Source organism: Acartia tonsa, chromosome 13, assembly GCF_053477335.1.
Source record: "Acartia tonsa isolate MP-2025a chromosome 13, ASM5347733v1, whole genome shotgun sequence".
NCBI lineage: Eukaryota > Metazoa > Arthropoda > Copepoda > Calanoida > Acartiidae > Acartia > Acartia tonsa.
Window position 1 is genome coordinate 32,000,115 of NC_137272.1, and position 14,342 is coordinate 32,014,456.

The 14,342-nt window shown below is 31.3% G+C and overlaps 1 protein-coding gene across 1 annotated transcript in view; it reads right to left on the reverse strand.

The window, feature by feature from the left end:
* Nucleotides 1–14,342, reverse strand: part of LOC145335254 (toll-like receptor 6) — a 92,605-nt gene that overhangs the window by 77,654 nt on the left and 609 nt on the right. The window contains exons 2-4 of the mRNA XM_080180993.1: nt 12,830–12,975; nt 6,927–7,043; nt 6,515–6,605 (exon numbers count right to left, since the gene is read on the reverse strand). Of these exons, the coding sequence (XP_080037119.1) occupies nt 6,515–6,605; nt 6,927–7,043; nt 12,830–12,975 (354 nt within the window). The remainder of the gene's footprint in view (nt 1–6,514; nt 6,606–6,926; nt 7,044–12,829; nt 12,976–14,342) is intronic.

Genomic DNA, 14,342 nt, shown 5'->3' on the forward strand with positions numbered 1-14,342 from the left:
CGTTGGTTATGGCGCGGTTTTAGTTGAGATTCAAACCGATGACGGCAAACGAATGTTCTTCATGTTACACTACATTTGCTGGTTTTTGTTGATACTATAACCAGAAGGGATAGCACACCTTATAGAAATTATTATTGCACCTCAGAAATTGAAGAAAAAAGAAAGAAATATATATATCAAGTAAAATTGATTGATTGATATTGACTGCAATCACATAGAATGATGTAGAATAAACCTAATATATATTTTTTCTTAGGTATGCCTATCTTATTTGGTAAAGGTTGAGTTTTAATACTTTAAAATAGTAGTAGAACTCTAAAATCTGGTATGGTACAATATGGAAAAACTGCCGCTATTAAAGCTACCTCCCCTTTTATTTGTTTTGTGGTGATTTGTAGTAGTTTTTCGTTTGTTAGGTTAGGTTAAGTTGGGTTCTGGTACCTGGTACCAGGATTAACGAATGCAGGAGTTAGGCTTACGATAGAAAAAGTACCCCCCCCCCCTTCTTATTTTAGATACAAGGGACCATTAAGGGAAAGCAACATAATCTCCACTTTTTCTCAATAACTATATTTTTAACTAAATAAAAAGTTATCAGCAAAATAGATTTTTTTCTTCAAACAAAATATAATTTTCTTGCAAAAAATTAAGATGCCAAAATCTAGTTAGAATTCACTTCCGCATAGTATCATATTAGCATAGTGTTTCATATTAGCAATATGACACAAATACAAATAAATAAGAGAGATGACTTAATTACAAGAATCTAAAGGGATAAGACAATGGTCGGTAAATTGATGTACGTACGTACATCCCCGATGTTAATACACACAATCACCCCATCTGTAGATTGCAATTAGGGTTTAAACGTATAGACACTCAATTTAATAAACCAACCAATCATAAATCATTATAAGTCCCCAAAGTTGTTGAGACAACTAATAAGAAAACGTTTTTATAAAACCTTGGAGACTAGTGTAATAAACAGCCAATAGTCCCTCTCTCTCTCTGACTTAGTTATGAGCTGGAGGCAGTCGGAAAAGGTTAGTTTGTGCTGTTTTAATAATTTACAATGTTAGTAATTTGATAATATGCAGAATTGAATGTACACCGACAAAATCTAATTTCATGTTTGTTTTTCCTAACTATTTTTTGGAGGGTTTTTCTATTTGCAACTTTGGTTCCTTGATAGATTGATATATACAAATAGAATGGATAGATAAGACACATTTAGCAGTTGTTTTTATCTGTCAGTTAAGATCTCAATAACTACTTTACTAATTGAGTTCTCTGGTTTAGGGAAGCTTTACAAATGTCTTGTGATGGATTTAGGCTATTTTATCTTTTAATTTAAGTTATAGAGTGGTAGATAGATATAAAAATAGAAAAACAAAAAGTAGATAGACAGAAGCCAAATAGATAGACATAATCGAGATAAAAGTAGATAGGCAACTATGGACTTATAAATGAAGGACTTAACAAATGGATAAATAGATAGACAGTACAAATAAATAGATAGATAGACAAAATGCAAAGAACTTTACATTCTTGAAAATGCACTTTCCCTCTCTCTCTCTCTCTCTCTCTCTCTCTATCTCTCTCTCTCTCTCTCTCTCTCTCTCTCTCTCTCTCTCTCTCTCTTTCTTTCTCTCTCTCTCATTCTCTCTTTTCTTATTATCCGTATCACTTGCTAAGATCTGAACTTTGTAGCTAAAATCTAAGAAACCTCTCAGGGATAAAGAGATAAGACAATGGATGATAATTTAATCCATCCCCCTCAACTGTAAATGTCATTGGGATAAAATGGCTGAAGATTACTCTGTTAAAACATTCTGTTGATAAACAATTACAATGGTTGTATGACGACTATATGACAACAAATAAAAGTGGTCATAGCTGATATATTATCGACATGCCTTTTTTTTAAACGTAGCAAGCATTTTTTTTAAATTGAATTTTAAGATCTTTTCAACAAATAAACCGATTTAGTTCTCTGTTTCAGGTAAGCTTTACATTAGTCATATGATGGTTTAAGGTTATTTTATTTTCAGATTTAGTAATTAGAATGGTTTTCAGCTATTTTTCTAGCCTCTCTTTGCCCCTTCCAATACGAAGCCCCTAGATGCTAGAAGAGAATCCGCTAGTGACTACATAATACATACTTATGTTAGTATGTTTTTACCCATCAATGTCCTCTCCCTCCCTGAAATATGAGAAAAGAAGCAAAAAATGCAAATTGAACCTATAACCTGGGTTAGGTAGAAAGAGGTATATTAACCCGAAGAAAAACTATTTTGTTTAAACTTTTCCAAGGTGTTATAAATAGGGTTATCATATTCATTAATTTTATTGGTTTCCAAATCTTTGTTTGAAAAGAAAAAGATTATTTTAAGGCGGATTTTTTGGGGGAGGGTGGAGAAAACCTCCCTCAAAATAGTAAAAACCTTCACTGTAAAGGAGAACAATATCGGTTCAGCGGTTAGTCAGGTCCTTCGCTAGACACAAAAAAAGCTTAATAGTTCATATAATTAGATATGTATTTGCATTTATGGATGTTCTTATCCTTGTTTTATTCCAGTGTTGCACAAATAATAAAGTAGAAAAGAGGAAAATACATAGAGGTCGAAATTTTAACAATTTCTTATTGTTAAACTTAGTTTAGATAGTAGATATAGGTTTTTATTAGTAATAGTTAACATTAGACATGCTAGTAGTGTCTTTTCCATGTAAAACTTTGAATGATGATTTCTATAACAATTAGATTGTAATCGTAACAACTCCATAATCATTACAAGATAGTCAGTATGTCCATAATTAAGAATTGGAGATTCCTAGAACGAATCTAGTTCAATATCTTTTAGTAAATACATCATTCAAAGAAAACTTTACGATATACTTCTAGGTGTGTTTTCACTTCCTCATATTATCACATCTACATAGTGTTTCATATTCGCAAAAAGAAACAATAGAAAATTAGTAAGTATGGGCGGGGGGGGGCTGTTAATAAGGGGTCTAAAGGGATAATACAATGGCCGATAAATTGATGTATATTCCCAATGATATACATAATTACCACTTCAATAGATTACAATTAGTGGTTGAAACGTTTTGACACTTAAATTAATGAATCAAAAAATCAAAATTCAGTACAAGTCCCCAAAGTTGGTATGCCAATGAACAAGAAAAGTTATTAGAAAACTTTGTGGGCTAATGTAACAAACAACCCAATGTCCCCTCCCTCCCTGTAAAGAGATAAAAATAAAGAGAGAGAAATAGATAAAAAGAGAGTAAGAAAGTTATCTTATTTGAGTAGAAAGAGACAAATATATTAAAAAAATAAGTTTTACTACATAAAACCCATATCTACCATGTAACCAGGGAGGGAGGTGACATTGGAATGTAGATTATACTGGTACCCAAAGTTTCATCAGTCGTGATGGTTATGTCCAAACTTTTTTACCAATAATTTTAATCTATAGAAGTAATAATTTTGTTTATTAACATTGGGGATGTATATCAATTTATTGTCCATTGTCTTATTCCTTAAAATTCCTGTATATAACCCTATTCTAAAAATGATTTTAATCAGAAAACTCTGCCATGACCCTTGGTATAGAGTAATGTAAATTGGTGCATCCTCAAGATAGGCCTTCTGGGTATAATAGATAAGATAGATAGATAAACAGATAATGAAATAGATTGGATGGATGGATGGATAGGTAGATGGGTGAATGAATGGATAGATGGATAGAAGGATAAATAAATGGGTAGATGGATGGATGGATGGATGGATGGATGAATGGATGGATGGATGGATGGATAAATATATGGATGGATAGATTTATAATGGATTATTGGATGGGTGGATAGATGATGGAGGATGGGTGGATCATTAGATGAATAAATAGATGGATTGAAAATAAAAAGTCATTCTAAATATAGGCCTATTGAGATCTTTATGATAGATAGATAAATGGATGGACTAACAGACAAATAAATAGATAGATAGACAGATAAACAATGCAATGCTAAAAATAGGCCTATTGAGAGTTTTATCTGATATATGTATTGTTGGCCCTTTGCAATATAAAATATGTGCAGGGTGTCAATTGAAAAACTTGATCAGATATACGTATTGTAGGCCTTTTGCACAATAAAATATGTACACGGTGTCCCTTAAATAACTTTATCTGAGATATGAATTGTAGGCCCTTTGCAATATAAAATATGTGCAGGGTGTCTATTGCAAAACTTTACATTAATATGTATTGTTGGCCCTTTGTAATATGAAATATGTGCAGGGTGTCCCTTAAAAAACTTTATCAGATATATGTATTGTAGGCCCTTTGTAATATAAATATGTGCAGGGTGTCCTTTGAAAAACTTTATATGATATATCAGTATGTATTGTAGGTCTTTTGCATTTTAAAATATGTACAGGGTGTACCTTGAAAAACTATTGTCTAATGAGGGATATGTATATTTTTCAGCTGCTATATTAAAGGTACACAGCTGAAATTTTAGGAGAAGATTCCCTGATTCAATAAACAACCGGTATATAATTTACTTGGTCCGTCGGTCTGTCCATCATGCTTCAAAAGACATAAATACATATTCATTATACAGGTTTTCTGCATTTTCAATTGAATTATTGATCCAGAACATTGTCTGTTTGTCTATACCGATTTTTTGTGCTGCGCAGCTTTGAATGTTGTCATCCTTATTTTGCAAAAAAAAAATTTTTAGAGCCATACTGTAAAGCATATATATAAATAAAGTGTGTTACTTTTTTATATGTTTCATCATTATTTTGCCACAACTCAGTCAAAAATGCTTACAAAACATACCTTTTTCGACCTAAAGTACTCATATAGTTCCTTTACAAGCACCATTAATCAGTTTTGAGATATCTCCATATTTCAAGGAAAATTGACAAAAAAGGCAAATTTGGGTGTTACCTTTTTATATGCTCAGATACCATAAAATCAATAAAAAAATACTTATTTATACTTTTCTCTCGTTTTTAAAGTTTGCTTCTGTTAAAGTAAATATTCTTGAAGGGATTTATGCATTGATTTATACAGAAACATAATATTGGGTGGAAATAAATTGTATCCAAAAGTATTCTTTTTGGAAAATAAGAAATTTATCCTCCATCGCCCTAGAGGACAGCTGCTGACCTCTAGTGTTCATGGTTTTGTCAAATACATGTTAAAGAAAAAATTAAGCCAAAAAAGTACATAAAAAAGTATTTTAATGTGTTAGAAAATTAAATTGTTTAACTTTAAATTTGGGGATGCTGACCTTAAAGATGCTCTTACTGGTGGTGATGGTGACCCGGAAGGCATTGAAGTACATGAGCATTATGGCAACACAACTATTGATCTATGTTTTGATTTTTATATTCCTAGCAGCCTCCAATCAAGAGAAATCCCTAAATGATTTTTTTATTCTCAAATTCATAAGGTAAATACTGTGATTTTGAAAAGTTTTTGTTATATTTTTTCATTAAAGGCTGCTAGGAATTTAAAAATCAGAACATAGATCAATAGTTGTGTTGCCATAATGCTCATGTACTTCAATGCCTTCCGGGTCACCATCACCACCAGTAAGAGCATCTTTAAGGTCAGCATCCCCAAATTTGAAGTTAAACAATTTAATTTTCTAACACATTAAGATACTTTTTTATGTACTTTTTTGGCTTAATTTTTTCTTTTACATGTACTTGACAAAACCATGAGCACTAGAGGTCAACAGCTGTCCTCTAGGGCAATGGGGGTTGAATTTCTTATTTTCAAAAAAAAAATTCTTTTGCAGATCATTTATTTCCACCAAATATTATGTTTCTGTAAAATCAATGCATAAATCCCTTCAAGAATATTTACTTTAACAGAATCAAACTTTTAAAATGAGAGAAAAGTAAAAATAAGTATTTTTTTATTGATTTTATGGTATCTGAGCATATAAAAAGGTAACACCCAAATTTGCCTTTTTTGTCAATTTTCCTTGAAATATGGAGATATCTCAAAACTGATTGATGGGGCTTGTAAAGGAAGTATTTGAGCATCTTAGGTCGAAAAAGGTCTATTTTGTAAGCATTTTTGACTGAGTTGTGGCCAAATATTGATGAAACATATAAAAAAGTAACACACTTTATATATTCTATATAACAAGTAATATATTATATGGTGTATGTATAGAATATAAATAATAAATGCGATACTGCATTTTTGTAGCGAAGCTAAAATGTAATTTCCAATTTCCTTCCGTCTATATGGAATTCTAAAACATTAATCGAAAGACGCTCTTTGCCTTGAAGTCCTAACTCATCATGGTAATTAGTTGCGCCTTTTTTTGGCCAAAGGTAACTCTCTATAATATAACTCAGAATGTTAAATCTGACATAGCAGCAGTAGGAACCACGTTAAATGTCTTTAGTTATGACGCAGTTTTGGGCCGAGATTCGAACCTATCAAAATCAATGCTAAAGTAGCGGGTTTTAAAAAAAAATTACCTAAGTAAGCTAGATTCTTGGTCATATTGAAAAGAACGTCTGGTAAGATTTCTAGACTGTTGTTTGCCAGGTTTAGATCCCGTAGGTTCACCTAAATCAAAAGATAAGTTGATAAATAATAGATTTTTTTTAATGAAAACTTATGCCTATAAGACTACTAAACCCTACCTTAAAGGCCTACAAACCCCCATAGAACGTCTACAAATTACATATTTCTAATACATTAATTGAAAATATAATGTCAAGGGCCCAAGACTGACATACAGACTGGCATACAGACTAATTAACTGACATTAAACTTTTGGAGAACAGTGTTTTAAAGGTCCTTGCGACCGTAGAAATGACGGACAAATTGATTGACGTACTTACAAAAAATAATTATATAGTAGCTACACTACTGAAAATACTTTACCTGAAACTTAAAAAGGCTGGGTGGAGCTACTCGTAACCCATTCAAAGATAGATCTATGGTCTCTAGTTTGGGGGAGTAGTTGAATACGTCCGGGTCTAAGTACTGTATTTGATTCTCCTAAAATTTTAATAAATTAGATTGATATGATTGGATAACTTTACTGATCAGGTTCTCGATTTTAGGGATTGTGTTTGATTATTTACTTATTGAATTTAAGTTTTGAGATGGTTTTAGCCTATTTTACTGAATTTTCTTCGCTAAATCTAGGGGAGCAGCCACTATTGTAGATATAAAATATAGATAGAATAGGTAGCTGGATATACAGATAGATAGATAGATTATATTCAAGAAATATACATAGATTTGAATATATTATAAAGAACATATAAAGAAGAATCGATCCTCAAAATGATATGCTAAATGAATTAATCTAATATGTAACTATTCAGTTTTTTAATCAAAATATAAATTAGCCTAAACATAGTTTTAATTTCGTCCGGTTACGCCCTTTCTATCTATCTATCTATCTATTTTGATTCAGAGAGAGGGAGAGAGAGGACAATGGTCTGTTTATTACACTAGTCCCCAAAGTTTCAAAATAACGTTTTCTTGTTCGTTGGAGTAACAACTTTGGAGACTTTGGGAATTTTGATGGTTGACTCATTAAGTTGATTGTTCAAACATTTTGACAACTAATTTTATCTAAATAAGGGGTACTTTTGTGTATCATCATTGGGGATGTACATTAATTTATCGGCCATTGTCTGATTTTGATTTTGATTACAGATGCCAAGTAGACAGAGAATGTTCGCAAGTTCTTTAAAAACGCAATAAATCTATCAATGCATCTAACAATCAATTTATCTATCTATCTGTCTATCCATCTGTCAAAATATCTGTCAATCTATCTGTCTATCCAACTGTCTTTTTATCTATCCATCTATCCATTAATATACCTATCTATCTATTTATCTATCTAACTATCTATTCATCTATCCATCTGTCTATCTCTATAAAGTATTATCAATCTGAAAATCTATCTATCTATCCATCTTTCTATCTAGAGAAAGTATTACCCATCTGTTAATCTATCTACCTATCCATATATTTACCCATCTATTTATCCATTCATCTGTCTATAAAGTAGTATCAATCTGTAAATCTATCTACATATCCATCTATCTACCCATCCATATATCTAACTATCTATCCATCTGTCTGTCTATATAAAGTAGTATCAATCTGTAAATCTATCTACATATCCATCTGTCTACCCATCCATATATCTAACTATCCATCTATCTATCTACCTATTTATTTATCTATCTATCTATCTATTTATCTATCCATCTGTCTATCTCTATAAAGTATTATCCATCTGTAAATCAGAGCAACGCCCTCTTCCTAAAAGAGTAAATCGCAGGGATCTTAAGGGACAAGACAATTGACGATAAATTTACATACATCCCATTGGATGATTAACAAAAATACTCCTTCTGTGGATTATCTGGACTAGTTTTGAAACAACCAATCAAAGTTTAATAAAAGATCCCAAAGTTTTTGAGCCAAAATGGTTATAAAACCTTGGGTCCAGTGCAATTAACAGTCCGATGTCCCCTCATTCCCTGGTATATAGCCATTGTTCTTTAAATTTAATAGATTAGATACACATATCCTTTCTCTCGCTTTTTAGCAGCAAAGTTACTCTATAATTTTAAAAGCTTGAACGTCTGTCCAAAAAAAGATTTTCAAGGCTTTTTATTAAATATTGAAATTTCTTATAATTTTCTCTCTCTCTTTCTCTTTTACTCTTTTAATTTCTTTCTCTCTCTCTCTCTCTCTCTCTCTCATTCTCTTTTTCTCTCTATTTTTACCCCCTTCCTATCACTTTTCTCTCTCTCTCTCTCTTTTCAGTAGCAATTTGTGTATTTCTGACTGATTTATTATTCTTGTAAAATAGTTAGAAATACTGGTTCTTTAGTCTTTTTATCCTAGTAGTATGACAGTAGAGTATAATACTAGCCACAGGCTGTAATTATACTCCAATACTAGTGTAATTAACAACTATAGGAATGGCTCTTGTAAAATTGTTTTAGCCGTGGTAAAAATGTGTTTATGGTTGGAATCAGGCAGGCAGAGGGGCAGAGACATTAGGCTGTAAATTTTCTGGTAGCCAAAGTTTTGTAATTTTCTCATTCCTTGGTTTAAAAACTTTGGGTACTTTTATAAAATATTGATTGGTTGGTTCAATAAGAAGTGTCCAATCTTTTCAACTAATAATTTTGATCTACCAAAGTGGTAATCATGATAATAATCATTGGGGATGTACATTTATAAAATAATCGTCTATTGTATTAATTTTTCACTCTTTCTCTCTATCTCTCTCTAACTCTCTCTATCTCTCTCTCTTTTGCTCTTTCTTTCTTTTTCGTTTTCTCTATTTAATTGTGCATGGTAAAAATGTTTTTATGTGTAAACATAAATCAAAATAGACAAATAGATACACAAAAATAGATAAATAACATAAAAGATAGATAAATGGTTAAGGGTGATAGATAAACAGAAATATATGGAGGTAAAATAGATAATTAATGGAGAAAATTAGATAGATGTTTATTAACAGAAAAGAGAGAGGGGGACAATGGCCAGTTTATTACACTAGTCCCAAAAATAAAAAACCCGTTTTGTTATTCGTTGGCTAAACGACTTTGGGGCCTTTAGTGAATTTTGATTAGTTGATTTATTAAGTTGAGGGTTTAAACATTTTAACCACTAGATTCAATCTACAAAAGGGGTGATTTTGTGTATCAAAATGATAGATAGATATAGAAAAGAAATAATAGATAGATAGAAACTTAGATAGTTTGTAAATTGTTTTTATTAGGACACATAAATCATGGCTTCGGTGCAACCAATTTTCTCAGGGATTTTAAGGGATAAGACAATGAACAATAAATTTATATACATCCCCAATGATGATAAACAAAATTATCCATTATGTAATTTTAAAAAGTTTGGACACTACTAGTTTGGACTAATATCCAAAGTTTTTGTGCCAACGAATAAGATCGCGTGGGTCTTAATTTGGATACTAGTGTAATTTACAGTCTAATGTCCCCTCCCTCCATGAGTGATGAAACCAATCTCTTACAAGGTATATAGGCCAATAGGACAATGTATGATAAATAAAACTTCCATCTAAAATGAAAATAGATATAATTAATTGGAAGAAAAACCGATAGAGAAAGGGGACAATGGCTGTTTATTACACTAGTCCCTAAAGTTTTATAATAACGATTTCTTTTTCGTTGGCCTAACATTTTTTTGGACTTTAAAGGAATTTTGATTTATTGAGTGTTAAAACGTTTCAACCACTAATTTTTATTTTCAGAAGAGTTAATTTTGTGTATTATTAATGGGGATGTAAATCATTTTATCAATCATTGTCTTATCCCTTTAGATCCTCACAAAAGAACCTTGTCAATACTTAAAGCATGAATATTTTTGCCCCTGTGGGGACTGGGGAGCTTTATCTATTCAGGGCAATCTACACCCATGCCTGCCCAAACTTAACCTAAAATAGGAATTGAGTTTAGGTCTACTTTAAGTTCTAGGGAAATTGCCTTAAATTTGATATTAAAATCTTAATTTTCAATCTTTTTAACAACAATTATAAAAGGCCTTTTTCCACCCTTCCAATTTTATAAACTTCAAATTTTATACTTCATTTAACATATTAATCATGTCTCAAAAAATCTATTATACAAAATATTTAAATTTGGCTTAACCCTTCAAAGTAAAGCTATGAAAAAAATATCTAAAAAAAATAAAAATATATTTAAAATGATAGAAAAATTGTTTCAGCAGTTTCCCTCGAAGTGCATATTGGAGCACATAATTCTCTGTTTATTTTAAAATAAATTAAAAACATATGAGGGGGGGGGGGTCGGGTTACCTTATATTTGGTTATGTTGGTTACAGGGTAAGCCCCCTTCCCCACACGGTTGGGTAATAAAGGTAGAGGCCCCGTATGCAAAGAAAAAATAACCCTCTCTGATTTTCAAGGAGCAGCCTAATAAAAAATGACGTCATACAATGCAAATGACCATTGATAGGCAAATATACATTTTACCATTGTTCAATTTATTTCAAAGAAAATTTAAGTGAAATCACTAATAATTCTTTTAAAAAGTAAATTAGATCGTTTGGTAAATAGATAGATAGTTAGATTTAAGGTATCAAAAGCAATGTAAAAGCTTCCTAATCTATTCCACAGGGAAACGACCTTTTCTATCAAATGATATGATCTTTAAAAATAATATTTTGCGCGCATTTTGCAAACATTTCAATTTGCCAGCCAAATTATTTACGCTATTTTTGAGTAATATCAAATTTTTAGCATTTAAAGACATTTAAAATTGATAGACAAATAGATGGATAGATATTTAAATGAACAAATTGATGGATAAATATATAGATAAATGGATAGATAAATAGATAGATGAATGGAAAGACAAATAGATAGATAAAACGATAATTAAATGGATAGATAAATTAATATATAGACAATCAAATGTTTAAAAAGATAGATAGATAATTAGTTAAATAGATGGACAGATGGATTAATAGATATATAAATACTTAGATAGATAGTTTCATATATAGGTAGACACAAAAAATTGATAGAAAAATTGTGGTCAAAAATCAATCTTGACTACCTTTAAATTTTAGATTATTCAAGCTCATTCAAGAATGAGGAGTAGATAGATAGATAGAAAGAGAGAAAAAAAGATAGATGGATAAAAACCAAATTAGCCTAAAACCCCCCCTTACAACAAAATTTTTGCATTGCAGCTATTAAACCCCAATATAACAATTTAAGAAAAGGGTTCTTTAGTCATTATATGACGTCAGTATGACAGTAGAGTATGAAGGTAGCCCAGGCTGTAATTATACAGTCATACTAGGGTAGTCAACAAACTACAGGAACCAACTATGACCTATGACTCTTTATTTAGATTAGCTAGGGGAAGGTACAAGGACAATAATGTTTAGAAATCAGAAAGAAGGGACAATAGCTGTGTATTAGTCCCCAAAGTTTTATAATAACGTTTTCTTATTCGTTGGCTTAAGAACTTTTGGTTCTTTAGTGAATTTTGACTGGTTGATTTATAAAGTTGAGTGTTCTAACGTTTTAACAATTTATCGTACGCTACAGAAGGGGTAATTTTGTGAATCATCATTGGGGATGTATAATAATTTGTCGACCATTGTCTTATCCCTTGAGATCCCTGCAAAAGATCACCAAGGGTTAATTGCATTTTGAATTTTACATACATAAAAGCTTCAATTTTGCTTTTTCAAGAATTAAACCTCCAGAGAGACGGACATAGCATTGTAATATAAGATGCAGATAATTTTCCCTCAATCTGACTAGCGAGCACATAAAACCACCTAATAATTTTAAAACTTTAAAAAAGAAGGTAGTTTTATCTTTACCCATTTTAATTACCCATTCTTAAGATTACAATTAGAGGTTGAAACGTGTGTTCACTCAACTTAATGAACCAAACAACCTAAATTCAATCCCCAAGACTGTTAACCTGACAATACGAAAAGACTTCGGGGACTTTGTGTAATAAAAAGACCATTGTCCCCTTCCTTCCTGATGTTAAAGTGTTTAGAATTATTTTTTGCAATAAATCATGAAAAGTCAAATATTTTGATTTTTGAAAATAAAATATAATAGCATTACTGTGTATTACTCCATACTTCCATCTATTGATCTATCTATTAATCTATCTATTTATCCATCTATTCATCTATCTATTTATTAATCTGTCTACTTATATCTATCTATCTCTCTATCCATTTTAATTTATTTATCTATCTATCTTTCTAACCTGTAAATTTAAATCCACTAGATTGGGGATTTTCGCCAGCTGCGCGCTTGTGACGCTAGTCAGTCTGTTTGCTGGCAACCGTAGAGAACGGATACTTGACAGACAGCCGGCTGATCCAGAGTGCAGAGCTGTATAACCGCCAAGACCTAAATATGAATAAATATATGATTATATAAAAGTAACAGGATGTCTAATTATGTGTCTACAACATATGAACTTGGTACCTTTATCCTCACAAAAGAAATTGCCCCTCGAAAAAATGCCCTACACTCCTTATAGGAAATTTTTTTCGAAAAAAAACTAAACCTGAAAGTGGAGGATCAACTTCAACACATCCCCCCCCCCCCTCCCTTTCTTTAAGTGCTCCTAGAGGTCTTAAAGGGCTTAGACGCTGGCATAGATCAAAATAAAAAAAGTATTAGATGAATAAATAGATGTATTGATTAAGATACAGACACATTAGACAAGTTTGTTAAGTAGACAAATACATGAGATAGTGGTTATTCTACATGTAGATAGACAGATAGACAGACAGACTTTAGATAGACATGTTAATTATTATGTAGATAGATACAAGATAGACATGCTAATGTATAAGATAGACAAACTTAATAAGTAGATAGACATATAGATAAACAGACAGACATACATCAGCCAGACAGGTTAATTTAAATGTAGATAGACAGATAGATAAACAAACAGACACAAAATAGACATGATAATGTATGAGATAGATAAACTTAATAAGTAGATAGACATATAGATAAACAGACAGACACAAGGTAGACATGATAATATACTAGATAGACAAGCTTAATAAGTAGATAGACAGATAGATAAACCAACAGACACAAAATAGACATGATAATGTATGAGATAGACAAACTTAATAAGTAGATAAAAAGACATACTCAAGATAGAAATAATTATATACTAGATAGACAAGCTTAATAAGTAGATAGATAGATAAACAGACAGACAGACATTAGATAGACATGGTTAATTGAATTGAAAATATTAATTTCAAACTTGTTATCTCATACAAAACTATTTCAAATGAAACAGAAAGGAGAGAGGAGAGAGAGAGAGAGAGAGAGAGAGAGGGGGGGGGGAGAGAGAGAGAGAGAGAGAGAGAGAGAGAGAGAGAGAGATAGGGGAGTGAGGGTGAGTGAGAGAGATAATATGAAAGTTTGAAACCCCGAAAACTTCTCCTTCTATCCAGGGCTAAGGCACAGATAAAATAACATCCATTAGACAATCAACATAACCTTCTTCTTTAAGTCCTAAAGTTAAAAATTCATGAAAAAGCTATCCTAATGTAAAAAGGGCTATATATTTTTTTTTTATATTCTGTCATTTAAACTAATTTTACCAAACAAATATGACCAAATCCCTAACGAAGGTAACCTTCTTATTATTAAGAAAATGTACACCCCAATCATGATAAACAAAATTACCCAACTGTGCAAGTTAAAATTATTAGTGGAGAAATTTGGGCAGTGTTAGTTTATAC